This window comes from Microcaecilia unicolor, chromosome 5 (assembly GCF_901765095.1).
Source record: "Microcaecilia unicolor chromosome 5, aMicUni1.1, whole genome shotgun sequence".
Lineage (NCBI taxonomy): Eukaryota > Metazoa > Chordata > Amphibia > Gymnophiona > Siphonopidae > Microcaecilia > Microcaecilia unicolor.
Window position 1 is genome coordinate 333,228,342 of NC_044035.1, and position 15,828 is coordinate 333,244,169.

General features: G+C 40.2%; 1 protein-coding gene across 1 annotated transcript in view; it reads left to right on the forward strand.

Annotated features, from left to right (window-relative positions):
• CDH8 (cadherin 8) overlaps positions 1-15,828 on the forward strand; it is a 590,312-nt gene that overhangs the window by 481,190 nt on the left and 93,294 nt on the right. Inside the window, exon 9 of the mRNA XM_030204496.1 lies at positions 10,517-10,634. Within this exon, the coding sequence (XP_030060356.1) occupies positions 10,517-10,634 (118 nt within the window). The remainder of the gene's footprint in view (positions 1-10,516; positions 10,635-15,828) is intronic.

The following is a 15,828-nucleotide window of genomic DNA, read 5'->3' on the forward strand; positions in this document are numbered from 1 at the left end:
CACATTGTGGATTGTCTCCCCTGACAGCAATACTGGCAAATGATGTCAGGCTGTGTGACAGCTTGTTAGACATGTAGGTTTATAAAATGTCTGACATACACTTCCATGTTTTGGCACATACATGTCTATGTTCTGAAATACCAAAACATGCATGTATGTGCCAGTACATACGTAGATATATATGTTGCCAGTTTTACTCCACTGATCTTGTAGCGATTGATATTTGTAAAATAGGTGCTGTTACTGCATGTAGCAGATCTTTTTGTAAAACGCTAGTGGAATTTGAGATGTCCTGACCTGGATGTCTCAGTTTTGATATGTCTATATAATGTCCTCCTCACTTTTCCAGATGGAAAGAAATAATGTTCATAAAGGGTATTATTTGGAGGTAAAGTCAAAGAAAAGTCAAAAGTAAAATGAAAGAAATCATTCAGAATTTGTGAAAACTCAAAAAGCACTTCAAAACAATATGAAAGTGAAGAATGTCTATCTTTCAACTGGACAAATTTGAGAACATGAAAGGTTCCTTGAACACTTCAACTAGGATATGTAGGTTCAGACAGAAGTATGCAAAGGAGGATTAATTTATCCCTATAATCAATTTCATATAGAGATCAAGTTAGAGCAGGGATTCTCAACCCAGTCCTCAGGATACTTACATTGAATATGCATGAGATAGATTTGCATAGAGTAGAGGTACTGCATGCAAATTTATCTCATGTATATTAGTGTGATTACCTGAAAACCTTACTGGCTGGGTGTGTTCTAACGAATGGGTTTAGAACCCCTGAGTTAGAAGTACAAACATATTACCTTTATATCAGGGTTTCTTAACCCAACCCTTTAGACATAACCAGCTAGGCTGGTTGTCAGGATTCCCACAATGAATATGCATAAGATAGATTTGCTTACAATTAGGGCAGTGCCTGCAAATGTATCTCATGCATGTTCATTGGGAAGACCTTGAAAACCCGATTGGCTTTGTCTCTATGCGCTAGTGCATTACAGTGATTGTCTAAATGTTAATGCACAGCATATAAAAGAGTGTTGCTTGTGTTCAAGACAAAGAGCTGATTACACCAACACTGGTTACATGTCTATTGAAACTTTATGTACCATCTTATGTTACTTTATTATTATTATTATTATTATTACTATTATTATTATGATGATGATGATGATGATGATGAAGACAGTATTTGTCATCAAAGTTTGGTCCTAGTTTCTATTCTATTTTAATGTTGATGTTTTTTCAATCTCTGGCTCTGTATTTTAGAATTGTCTTCCAACTTAGGACAGAATATGAGTTGTTCTCTATTTGGAAGAAGTTGAAATCTTTATTTAAATAAGGATTTTAGAAATAGGTGTAGGTGTGGGAGTAGGATGGTATTGTAAGGGTATTGAAGGAGAATCAAAGAAGTATATGATATATTGTTATGGGGTTGATCTGCCCAGAACTAGAGTTTTTATGCTACGACAGTGGACTCTGAGTGTAGATGGTTGGTTGAGTAGATGTTTAGTCTTGTGGTGATATTTGTGTTTGTTGTATATTTCTGGTGACATGCATTTCATCTATTTTTGAGGTTGATTTCTAATCAGCTTCAAAACACTAGGGTGCTCTTCTCTGTTCTGACAGTGAAAGTTCATACCTCATATGAAAGTTTTTTTGTAACAAACTATCGACTTTACACAATAAGCTATACATCATAAGACTCCTGAACAAGGCGCGAGCTAGCGCCGAAACACAGCTGTGTTGAGTCGTTGTCACTTCGCTTGCAATAAAGAATTGTTTCTTTATAGATGTCTCCTCCGGTTTTTAAAAGAGCCTACCTTTCCTACTTCTTGCTTCTGCTGATTAGTAGAATAATAAATTTTTAATAGAAATGAATGAAATACAAAATAGACATTTGGTGAATGAAAAAAAAAGAGAATGAACTATTGTTCTTGAATCATCTATGAAGTGCCATTATAGGGAAAGCACCTAGCATTCTCTCTGTTTCCATAGTAGATATGAGACAGATTCTTTTTTTATGTCATTATATATCATGAGCCTGTCTTGTGAGAATGCTTATTATCAGCAGATTATTCAAGCATTTACAGTATAACCTATCCTTCCATTTTTAACTCCCTGGTAAAGTCTTTATTTTTAGTGCACCTACACATGTAAATGGTAATATTTAAACATCTGGAGAGGCCCAGACGTTTAAATGCTATTTCAGAACAGGGGCCATTCATACATGGAGATGCTTCCTGCATCTAGTTGTCAAGGGAAAATGGATAGAGCAGGGAGAGGGAGTGTCCTGGTGGGCATACAATACAGATGTGCATTACCCATTTCACATAGGGAATCCACATCTGTATTGGAAAAGAAACACATCAATATTTACACCTGCCTCGAGGCATGCTATACGAGATAGGTATAAATACCAATGTTTGACCCCACCTGAACATTCCCCCATCCTCCAGTGTCTAGCTTCCCAACAGATTCTCCTGACATGTATCAGAGATTTTAGGTACATGTTTGGATGTTGGATATAAGGGCATGGCTTGTCATTAGTTTAAAAAAAAAAACTGAACTCATGCATATTAGTAAAAACTTTAACCCTGTTCTGTCTACAAGATTCAGAAATTGGGATTTGGATCTACATGTGAAATCTGTTATTTGAATTTTGAGAATATTGTTAGATTCAGAATTGAGTATGCAACCACATTAATCATGTGATTTCAACTACTTTTTATCAATTGAAGGTATCAAGTAAATTAAAGAGAATGGTTCCTGCAAGCAGTGGCGTTCCTAGGAGGGGGGGTCCGCCCCGGGTGCACGCTACCGGGGTGGTGACGCGCGTGCCTGCCCTCCATTGTTCAATGCTTCTTCTCTGCCCCAGAACAGGTTACTTCCTGTTCCGGGGCAGAGAAGAAGCATCGAACAACAGAGGAAAGGCGCACGCGGCACCCCCCCCCCGGCGGCGTGCACCCGGCGGGGGGAGGGGGTTCCTTCGCGGGGGGTCCTTTCGCCGGGGGGGGTCTACGTGGCATTGGGGGGGCGCTGCACCCGGGGGGGCGGGGCGCATCGGCGATCCGCCCCGGGTGCCAGCCCCCCTAGGAACGCCACTGCCTGCAAGTCGTTTCTGTACAATTTTGCAGAGTTTGGTGCTATCTCGATTAGACTATTGCAATTTCCTTTATTTGGACGTAATGTCGCTAAGGTTCAGGCTCTGCAAGTTGTTCAGAATGTGGCAGCTCATTTGCTTGAAGGATTAAAGAAGTCTGAGCATATTTCTCCTACGTTGAGATGTTTATATTGGTTGCCTGTAAAGTTCCGTGTGTTGTTTAAAATTTTAACTTTGGTGCATCAATGTGTATACAGTAAGATTCCACAATATTTCTTGAATGATATGTATATGTATGAGCCACAGTGTGATTTGCTGTCTATGTCAGTGAAACAGTTAGGTATTTCAACATGTCGCTTTGCAGAAACAAAGAACTGTGCTTTTTCAATAGCTAGAGGGAATTTGTGGCGCTCCTTGCCATGTTACGTAAGACTATATGCCAATTACAAACAATTTAAGAAATTGCTGAACATATTTTATTTTGTTCAAGCTTTTATGGATTAGTCTTATCTCTGGCAGATTTTCTGTGTCGTTTTATTGTTTTATATTGAATAAGATTTATGATTCTATGTGATTGTGTTGCTTGTTAGATTTTATTATGAGTGTTTTGTATTGTATCCCACTTTGAATTTAAAGCAGAATAAAAACTGTTGAAAAAATAGCAAATAAACAAACAAGCAAATAAATATCTAATAGCAGCATCATATCCTGTGGCATCACCCTCTGCACATCATCATCCCCTCGTGGCATCCCTCTCAACACCAACTCCCCAACAGGAGGCCATCCCATGGGATTTTACCTGCTACAACCCACCCTTAATTCCCTACAAGCACCCATCATGTGATACCCATCCTAAAGCCCAAAGCCCCTCCCTGAGGGAAAAGGGCCAAAGAGGCTTCCCCCCAAGCTACTATAGTTCCTCACACTCCCACCCACTATCCAGATTATTGAGAGTCCTAGGAGATAGTGGGTGAGAGTGATGACTATTCACTCCTGCATTGATGATAGCCCTTGAAATGGCTACTGAGAACACTAGAGGGCTGACATCTTTGAGGGGGGTAAGTAAGTAGACAGTGGAGGAGTAACGTGGTGGTTAGTTCAATGGTCTGAGAACCTGGGGAACTGGGTTCAATACCCACTGCAGCTCCTTGTTACTTTGGGCAAGTCACTTAAACCTCCATTGCCCGATGTACAAAATAAGTATGTGTATATAATATGTAAACCACTTTGTAACCACAGAAAGGCAGTATATCAGGTCCCATTCCCATCACAGTATTACTGCCAATGATCAGTAAACATGCCCGACCATGTTATTACTACTAAAAGTCTTAGTGGCCATGTTGAGAAAAGCATCATTGAGGTGGGAATTAATGGGCATTGCTCCTGCACCACTAGATACCAGGGACCTCTAGTACATCCAGGGATTGGATTAAAACTAGGGGTCTGTAAGAGGAAGCCTCTATGCCTGCTCTGCCCACATCATGGGGGGGGGGGGGGTTGGGCCTTGGTGTAAAGGTACTGTGTAATGGATGATTGCCCATCATGTGATAGATTAAGGAGGGTTGTATTGGGGGAGTGCCCTGTCAAGGGGATGCCATAGGGTGTGATGATGCAGGGTGGGTGATACTGTTGGGGGGGGGGTGCTATAGCAGAGGAATGCTATGTGTGGTAGGATGATGATGATGATGATGCAGGGAGGTGATGATGTAAGAGGCGTGATAGGGCAGTACAGATGGTTGATGCTGTGAGGGACAGTTTCTTAAGAGAGGCATGATTTTACGAAGCTGCTCCCATGTCAATGGAGAGTGGTGGGAAGGATCTAAATGAATTTTCCCCACATGCAGTTTTATTTCAAACTGATGCTCCTTCTGGACATGGAGGAGATGGATCTGCAACCCTGCTCCAATTTTACAAGAGGTTGTACAGTTGGTAGAGGCTTTTGTAAAGTACTGTGAGAATTCCCCTTTCCATGTTCTTTCTAAAATGCTGTTCCACATGTTGTAAGCTTAAAACTGCATGCAATTGGAAGTAGATTTAGCATTTAGTATATCACTGTTTGAGTCTGAGCTCAAACATATGTTCACATGCTGACTGCATCACTTACTGCAATTCAATTTCTTTTTTGTTCTGTTTAATTTTAGTATGATATAATTAAGACTGACAAGTATAGTGGCATGAATGTGATAGAATATACTAAAAAGGTGCCCATGTATAACCATGAAAGATTCATTTTCCTACCTGTGTTAATACATAATATAACCAGTGGCATTCCTAGGGTGGCTGACACCCTGGGCGGATCGCCGATGCGCCCCCCCTGGGTGCAGCGCCCCCCAACCCCCGGTGAAAGGCCACCCCCCAGTGCAGCGCGACCCCTCCACCCCCGGCGAAAGACCACCTCCCCCTGACGAAAGGACACAGCTCCCTCCCCCGGCGAAAGGCCACCCCCCGGGTGCATTTTTACCTGCTGGGGGGGTGTTGCGCGCCTGTCTGCTTCGCTCGTTCCATGCAGAGGGAGCACGGAACGAGCGGAGCAGACAGGAACGCGGCACCCCCCCCCCAAGCAGCGTACATCCGGGGCGGGCCGCACCCACCGCCCCCCCCCCCCCAGGAACGCTACTGAATATAACATTTAGGTCTTGATTCACTGGGACTTCCCTCTGATTCTGCACCTTGGAGGGATGTGGGTGAGGGGTGTTTCCTCTGATTCTGCACTTTGGAAGGATAGGGGTGGGGGGAGGAGAAGCTTAGAGGCTCATTTTTGAAACAGAAAAAAAACATCTAAAAAAAAAGTGGCATAAAGCAGCATTTGGATGTTTTTCTCACACACATAAAAGTCCAAATTAGTATTTTTGAAACATATTTTTAGATGTTTTTTTCTATGCTGTTCATCTGCAGTGCATCCAAATCTCAAGTGGGTGTATTGGGGGAATGTTAAGGGTGAGATTTGAGTACTAATATTAGATTCACACAGAAAATTTAAAAATAAATAGGATGATCTCCCTCAGACAATTGGACAGCCATGTGTTAGTCTGTTTAGATCACTCTCTAGTGGAGCATAGCACTTCTTTCATTGGAAGGCTGCAGGAGAGGGACTGGAATACCTACATTTACACATGTTCCTGCCACCTATGAATATCATTTATTTTACACCTGTAAAAATCTAGTGTATGGCATACACATTAGAGAATATATCACACAAGAGAAAGAGAGCAATACTACCAAGTAATAAAAAAAAAAGGAAAATTCTCACGATAACTGTGGTGCAGAAAAAAGTACTTGAATCTGACCCAATAAAGATTCCGTGGAATGTATCAGTTCTAATTTTGAAAGTACAACAAGGGAAAAGTCTCAGGATTCCCCAACCTCCAGCCTATATATATATATACAAGGCTTCACTTTGAGAGCCGTAGTGCTCTTCTAATATCGGAGGGGGTTGTCATCACAGACAGAAAAACTCTTGTGTTTCAAAACGTAAAGGATACTAAAAGAATCCACAGAATCAAAAACATGGGGGAGAATCCATCTCACAAGAACTAATATTAACAAATTAGACTTAACTTTTTCGCATGCAGGTATGGATAAATAAGTGTCATAGGTTCCAAACACACTGACTCAGGCCTCAGTTTCGCAAAAAATCGCTGTATCAAGGTGTGTATTTACCACAAATTTAAACGCAGGTCTAATTCCTGCTTGTTAATACATATTAGAGAATGACACAGGGATAAAGTTTGTCCCCATGGGCTTTGTCCCCATCCCTACACCGTCTCAGTGGGCTCTGTCTCCATCCCTGCCCCATCCGTGCAGGCCCTGTCTCCACCCCCGCCATGTCCCCACAGGCTCTGTCCCTGCCGTGCCCTGTCCTTGCAGGCGCTGTCCTCATCTGCAAAAGCCTCAAACACTTTTAAGTATGAACTCATAATCTTGTTATTAAAGTGTAAAAAGGAAAATTATTCTATGCCACTGTTGTTTATAAATCACAAATAGAAAACAATAATACCCTCCCCCCCCACACACACACAATCCTCTACCCTTCCAACCCCAACAATAGCTGACTTCTACTACCCCAAGAAACCATAATCTACTCTGTTAATATGTCCAGGGGTACAAAGCACAACCTGTTCTGTATGCCCTGGTTGGGGAGTAATATGCCCTATGAAGCACTGCTATGATTTTTAATCTTTGGATGAATAATAAGTCATCAACAATCTTAGGATTCAGTTTAACTCTCCAGTCTTCCACAGTCCTTCCTACAATAGAAAATATCTTCTCAGAAGATGTGCTGGTAGCAGAAATGCACAGGATCCCCTGTGCAAATTTTGCCAGTTGGGGCTAGCACTTTTGATTATTTTTCCCAAAAAATTAAATCATCATTGCCTGCATCACTTTAACATAAATAACTGTCCAATTCATTAACAACCTTCAAAGTAGAGAATGACACTGGAACAAAATTTGTCTCTGTCCCCGTCCCCTCCCCATCCCACGTGGGCTCTGTCCCTGTACCTGTAATCTCTGTCCCTGCCCCATCCCCACGGGCTCTATCCCTGTCCTCATCCCTGTGATTACCACAGGTCCATGTCCTCATGTCATTTACTATTGTACATATAACTAGTGATTTTAGGATAGCAGCTATTCACACATGTATGTCTGCAGAATACTATAAAGACTTGTAGTATGAGTGCATTTTCCATGTTTCAGAGGGAATACATTTATTTTTCAAAAGCTTTACCATTGATATTGACACCCACTTTTTACCACTGCTGAAAAATGGCCGCTTTTCCATTTTCTGAATTAATGGTTATGTGCTTGTGTTGACAATAGTGCATGGCCATTAACAAAAATGAGCATGTAAGCCCTTACCACCACCTATTTTATAGGTGGTAAGGGCTCATGTGCTAATCCCACACTAATCAGTAAGTGCACAGCAATGTAGGTGTGCTGATTAGCACAGAAATGCCCATTGTCTGCCCCCAGACACCCCCCCACCAAATAAAAAAGTAATATTTTGTAGTTTATAGTTTGCACACGTGCATTTGGAACTTATTGCAGGACACCTCAGCATGTCTCACAGTAAACATTTGTAAGCTGCGATAAGCATGCGTTAGTGCTACCTGCAGTTTAGCAAAAGGAGGCCTAAATGATATGAAACATAGGAAATTTTATTGACTTTCTCCTCTCAAAGTCAAACATTTACCCCCTAACTCTATGAAAGTTGCCAAAAATTGCTCGTTCAAATTTAGGCATATGCCCAATGTGTGTGCACAATTTAATTGAATACCAAGCTAATTAGCACCAATAATTGGCTTTTTAGCAAGCAATTATTGCACTAATTAGATTTAATTGGACCTTGAATGCATAAATGTAGGCATGGTTTCCGCGCCTACATTTTGCATGCAAGCAAGGGTCATGGGCGGAAGGGGGGCATTCCTAGCATTCATGTGTGTTATAGAATTGGGGGGGGGGGGCTATGCGTCCAATTTAGACATGTACATTTGCACCATGTTTCAGCTGGTGGAAATGGCCACGCCTAAGGTTAGGCACGTGTCCCAGGCTTAAGCGCTATTCTATAAACCACACCTAACTTTAAGTGTGGCCTCTATAATAGCACTTTTTCCAGCACCAATTTTTTCAGCACCCTATTTCACCCCTTTAAGTTTAGAGTTGGGATAATTGGCTACAAAATCTGGCATTCAATTATGGTTGTCGTATCTCAAACTAGATATAGTGGAAATAGAAAAGGTTCAAAAAGCAACCAAAATGATAAAGGGGATGGAATCCCTCTCATTTGAGGAAAAGCTGAAGAGGTTAGTATTCTTCAGCTTGGAAAAGAGAAGGCTGAGGAGGGATATGATTGAGGTCTATAAAATCCTGAATGGTGTATAATGGGTAGAAGTGAATCGATTTTTCACTCTTTCAAAAGGTATAAAGACTAGGGGACACTCAATGAAATTATATGGAAATACTTTTAAAACAAATAGATGAAATATTTTTTTACCTCAATGAATAGCTAAGCTCTGGAACTCGCTGCTGGAGGATGTGGTAACAGCAGCTAATGTACATATGGAGTGGAGGAGTGGTTAGGGTGGTGGACTTTGGTCCTGAGGAACTGAGTTCAATTCCCACTTTAGGCACAGGCAGCTCCTTGTGACTCTGGGCAAGTCACTTAACCCTCCATACAAATAAGTACCTGTATACAATATGTAAGCCGCATTCAGCCTGCCATGAGTGGGAAAGCATGGGGTACAAATGTAATAAAAATATGTTTTAAAAAGGTTTGAACAATCTCCTAGAGGAAAACTTCATAGTCGGTTATTGAGATGGACATGGGGGAAGCCACTGCTTGCTCCGGGATTAGTAGCTACTAACTGGGTTTCTGTCAGGTACCTGTGACCTAGATTGGACACTGTTGGAAGCAGGATACTGGGTAAGATGGACCATTGGTTTGACTCAGTATGGCTATTCTTATGTTCTTGTCTGTGCTATGTGACTATTTGCCAAATTGGCCCCTACACATCTAAGAGCCACCGTTTACATGTGTATGACCCTACCTAAAGCTAATCTTCTTTACCTGTGTATTTATTGGGAAATAACTCTTCCTTCTGTAAATGCCAGTAAATGCATGTGTACTCCTGCACCTCTCTATATATGTACTTTATAAAAGACTCCAAGTTCCACAAGCCTTTTGTAAAATACTCAGGAAATTTTGAAGGTTCTGACATATCCATCCCTTTTCTGACCTAGACATCCTGGACTTTTAATAATGACATTTCAAATTGTGAAATTTGCAAAATGTATATTGTAACTTGGACTTTAAATGTAAATTTGCGATATGCATAATGTCATAATATAAAGATGGTTTCTGTAAGGTGCCTATTTTATAAAGGCCTTGCTTGGCCAATGAATATTAATTTTTAGCAATAATTACCTTAAATTGCAACTGGTCTATGTGATTCAGTGTTTACAAATTCAAATGTTATTTTTTATGTTTTTATGAAATCCTCAGCTGGGTTATTTCATTGAAGTAATACCCCCAAATCATCATTGGTCTTCCTTTTTTTTTTTAATGTATAAATATACGTTCACTTATCTTTCTAAAACTTCTTTTTATACTATAGCTTTCACATACCCCCACAAAAAAAACAAACAATTATTTAGCATTTAGTTCTCATATACAGATTTCCAAATTACCAAACAATGTTTGAGCGACATGTGGTTGTGTTAGGTGTGCATTAACACCAACTGCAGCTTAGTAAAAAGGATCCGAAAGTTAGACATACTCTTATCTGGGCACTTAATTTTACGCATGCATACCCCACATTTAAAAATTGCTTTATATAGAGAAAATGTTTTCTAAAATTATCCCCAAATTATCTAACGATATGATTAAATGTATCTTTCCTCTGTTGTAGATAATTCAAACTGTTAGTGCCATTGACAATGATGACCCAAAGAATGGACATTATTTTTTCTACAGCCTTTTACCTGAAATGGCTAATAATCCTAATTTCACCATCAAAAATAATGAAGGTAAGCACCAAATATATGCAATATGTACTTGCCGTGGCACTATTTCCATCATAATGATGACTTTGCTAATTAGTGTTATAAATAGGTGGAATGAGGCTCATCCATCTACCGGAATATTGAAGATCGTTCCTTGCTATGTTTTTGATAGTTGAAAATAGGACAAAGAATGATTTACTACAACAGACGTGGGAAGTGGTTCAACCACTATGTCATACTCTTTGAGTAAACTGACTGATAATACCACTGAAGATATAGATGAGATCATGTAGGAGTCACCGTGAAAAGTTAATTCAGGGAGAGAAGCAAGGCAATGCATAGAATTTTGCAAAGGTCACTTCACACATTAACAGGGGGTGCTTAATTTATGGGTGAATGGCCTGGAACGTAGTTCCACCATTTATTTTCAGATTCCAGTGTAGCAAGGGTATTCCACACTATTCCCTCCTTTCCGAGCAGCCTGCTGGGAAGAGGAGGGGAAATTGAGAGCTTGGAGCAGAGCAGAGAACAGTCACTTCTCCCTAATCCAGCCCCTCTTCAGTTGCTCCTGGCCCACTCAAGACTCTCCCCACTTCACAGTTCCACTTCCTTTTTTTTTATCTACAAAAGAAGCCTGATTAATAAGCCACCTTGTTTTAAGTGGCCAGAAACCATGTAAATGGTAGTATTGTAGTCATTTGACACATGTAAGTGGCCTCTTAGGCACATAAATGGCCTCATATAGAATATCAAGTACTAAGTATTTATAAGTATGTAAGTATTGCCATGCTGGGACAGACCGAAGGTCCATCAAGTCCAGCATCCTGTTTCCAACAGTGGCCAGTACAGGTCACAAGTACCTGGCAAGATCCCAAAACAGTACATTTTATGCTGCTTATCCTAGAAATAACAAGGAAACTCAAAGTAGAAACATTTGCACACATATCATAATCGGTGATAATAATGGGGAAGTCTCATATAGTCACTTCAGGCTCACACACTGGCGTGTTTCTTTTTGCCTTATTCTTGTGACGTGGTATTATCATTGACCACCCCCTACCATCCGTATTTTTATTTATTGATTTTACTTTCAATGCCTTGTGATTAAGTGCAATGTGCAAAATATGTGGAAGATATCAATTAAAAATTCTGTTGTAGCCCCAAATTTAAGAGTTACAACACTTATCTGTTCTTAGATGTAATGGATATAATAGAGCATCCAGGAGCCTAGAAATAAGCAGTGGATTTTCCCCCAAGTCATCATAAAAATGGCTTATGGACTTTTATTTTTAACCCACTAAGCTAACTGCTTTCACTATATTCTCTGGCAACGAAATCCAGAGTTTAATTACACGTTCAATGAAGAACTATTTTCTCCGATTTGTTTTAAATTTACTACTTTGTAGCTTTGTTGCATTCCCCCTAGTCCTAGCATTTTTGAAAAGAGTAAACAAGTAATTCACGTCTACCCAGTCCATTCCACTCATTATTTTATAGACCTCTATCATATCCCCCCTCAGCCATCTCTTCTCAAAGCTGAAGAGCCCTAACCACTTTAGCCTTTCCTCAAAGGGAAGTCATCCCATCCCCTTTATCATTTTCTTTGCCCTTCTCTGTACCTTTTCTAATTCCATTATATCATTTTTGACCAGAATTGCACACAATATTCAATGTGCAGTCACACCATGGACGGATACAAGGGCATTATAACATCCTCGTTTTTGTTTTTCATTCCTTTCCTAATAATACCTAACATTCTATTTGCCTTCTTAGCCACTTCCACACACTGAGCAGAGGGTTTCGACATATCATCAACAATGACACCTAGATTCCTTTCCTGGTTGGTGACTCTTAATGTAGAACCATGGATTATGTAGCTATAGTTTGGGCTCCTCTTCCCTACATGCATCACTTTACACGTGCTCACATTAAACATCTTCTGCCATTTAGATGCCCAGTCTCCCAGTCATGCAAGGTACTCTTGTAATTTTTTCACAATCCTCTTGCAATTTATCAATTTTGAATAACTTTGTGTCATCAGAAAATTTGGTTACTTCATTAGTTACTCCCATCTCTAGATCATTTATAAATATGTTAAAAAGCAATGGTCCCAGCATAGACCTCTGGGGAACCTCACTATCTATCCTTCTCCATTGAGAATACTGACCATTTAACCTTACTCTTTGGTTCCTATCTTTTAACCAGTTTTAAAATCCACAATAGTACACTATCTCCTATCTCATGACTTTCCAATTTCCTCTGGAGTATTTCATGAGGTACTTTGTCAAAATTGGCGTTACACTGACCACCCTCCAATCTTCTGGTAGGGTGCTTAATTTTAAAGATAGATTACATATTACTAACAATAGTTCTGCAACTTCATTTTTTCGATTCTATCAGTACTCTGGGATGAATACCATCTGGTCCAGGTGATTTGCTACTCTTCAGTTTGTCAAATTGGACCATTACATCTTCCAGCTTTACATATGTTTTCTGGTACCAGTATCTCTCCCAAATCTTCTTCAGTAAAGACTGAACCAAATAATTCATTTAATCTCTCTGCTATGGTTTTGTCTTCCCTGAGTGCCCCCTTTACCCCTCGGTCATCCAGCAGTCCAACTGAATCTTTTGCCAGCTATTTACTTGTAATATACTTTAGAAAAAATTTACTATGTGTTTTTGCCTCCAACATAATCTTTTTTTTTTTCAAAGTCCCTCTTTGCCTTCCTTATCAGTGATTTGCATTTAACATGACATTCCTTATGCTGTTTCTTATTATTTTCAGTTGGATTCTTCTTCCATTTTCTGAAGGATTTTCTTTTAGTTCTAATAGCTTCCTTCATCTAAATTTTTTAACCATTCCAGCTGTCATTTGGTCTTCCTTCCTCCGTTTTTAATACACGGAATATATTTGGCCTGCGCTTCCAGGATGGTATTTTTGAACACACAAACAGAAAAAAAAAGCACAACTGGGCCTTCAAGACTGAGACAACAGGAGTCTTTTTATTGAAATAAGACCTGACACAGGCCGAGTTTCAGCATACAGAACGCCTGCTTCAGGGGTCCAAATTCAATATCAAGGTAGGGAGCTCCGTAGGAGCAGAATTTTAAGTTTCATGTATAATTCCCACCAAGGAAAATGCAGTGGCTCCTGTAGAACGCCATCGGTCAAAGTAAACTGCTACTCCTCTAAGTTTTTTTTCACCGTTCTCATTTTATCATAGTCTCCTTTTTGAACGTTAAATACTAGCGTATTAGATTTCCCCTTTACTCCAAAGCCGATATCAAATCTGATCATATTATTACGATCACCTTTATCAAGTGGCCCTACCACCAGATCATGTGCTCCACTAAGGACTAGGTCTAAAAATGTCCAACTCTTGTTGGGTCTTGTACCAGCCGGTCCATAAAACAATCCTTGATTTTGTCAAGGAATTTTACCTCCCTAGAATGCCCTGATGTTATATTTACCCAGAAAAAGTACACACCTTGAATTAATAGTATATACTTTGTTGGCTGGTATGCACGTAGGGGGAGTTTGATCAGAGCACACAAGTACACACATACATTATAGAATACTTATTACATATACACTTCCATGCTAATATCAAGGCATGAGCATTTACACCAGCTATAGAGCTATAGAGTTAGTGTAAGTGATTGAACCTTAATAAGAATGCTTTCAGCCACTTGTGCCTTTATTCTATAAAGAAAAGTAGCCAGCTGATATTCAGCTGGCAACAGAGAGCAATTTTTTTTTTATCTGCTGCCAGAGCTAAAACTGAAAATTCAATTTAATGTCTTGTGCAGATTTCAGCATTGAATTTCCATTTTTGTAAAAAGCTGACTAGATGTAGCTGGCTATGGGCTAGCGCATAAAGATAGGGCAACTATTGATGTGGTCCTATTTATGCACTAAACATGCCTGTTTAGCTCTGAATATTGGGAGCTAACTGGACTCTGCCCCTGAAACATCCCAGACATAGGGATGTTGCTATTCCACTAGCAACATTCCATGTAGAAGTCGGCCCTTGCAAATCACCAATGTGGCCGCGCAGGCTTCTGCTTCTGTGAGTCTGATGTCCTGCACGTACGTGCAGGACGTCAGACTCACAGAAACAGAAGCCTGCGCAGCCTTCTACATGGAATGTTGCTAGTGGAATAGCAACATTCCATGTAGAATCTCCAATAGTAGCAACATTCCATGTAGAATCTCCAATAATATCTATTTTATTTTTGTTACATTTGTACCCCGCGCTTTCCCACTCATGGCAGGCTCAATGCGGCTTACATGGGGCAATGGAGGGTTAAGTGATTTGCCCAGAGTCACAAGGAGCTGCCTGTGCCTACAGCCTTTTTTTGTTTTTTGCTTAATAAATGCTTCTGCAGGATGCTTCCTGTAGCCACACGCCATCCTCTTTCCCAGGAAGACTCCAAATTACTATCGATTGCCACAGAAGTGCCTGCCTGCCTACCAATCACAGCGCATTTAGCTGACACCAGGAACACAGGCCACCCTCTTTTCTTTCTTTATTTAAAAACCTTATAGTCCATTCAATCACATTGACCAGTTAGTGTGCCCATGCTCTACTCTTGGCATACCCCTAAAAAAAGATTAAAAAAAAATAATTTATGCATATCTACCACACACAAAGAGGGAAATTATGAAGAAGCTTTAGCGTGTTTCTGCAGTAAGTATTTTTCAGCATGCTAAGCCTCTGTTAGGGAAAAGGGGCTTGCTATACTGCCTTTCTGTGGTTTTTGCAGCTACATTTCCCCAGATACTTATTTGTACCTAGGGCAATGGAGGGTTAAGTGACTTGCCCAGAGTCACAAGGAGCTGCACTGGGAATCCAACCTAGTTCCCCAGGATGAAAGGCCACTGCACTAACCACTAGGCTACTCCTCTACTAGTGCTTGCTAAATGGCAATTATCAGCGCTGATTGGCTAGTTAACTAATTAAGTTGCACGTGCAAATCCAGAATACAACTGGATGCAATGAAATATTCATCATCTCTCCGCTCTCACACATAACTGACCTTATTCAATAACTGGGTGTGCATTTAGAGACCCAATTTTAGGTGCCATTTAAAGAATTTGGGGGTTAGCATGTGCAAATGACAAAATTAATGCAGAACATTTTAGAGCATTCTGTGTTAGGCCATTTTTCCTTAATTAAGGCCGAGATTCTCTGTATGGTGCATAAAAAATACACGT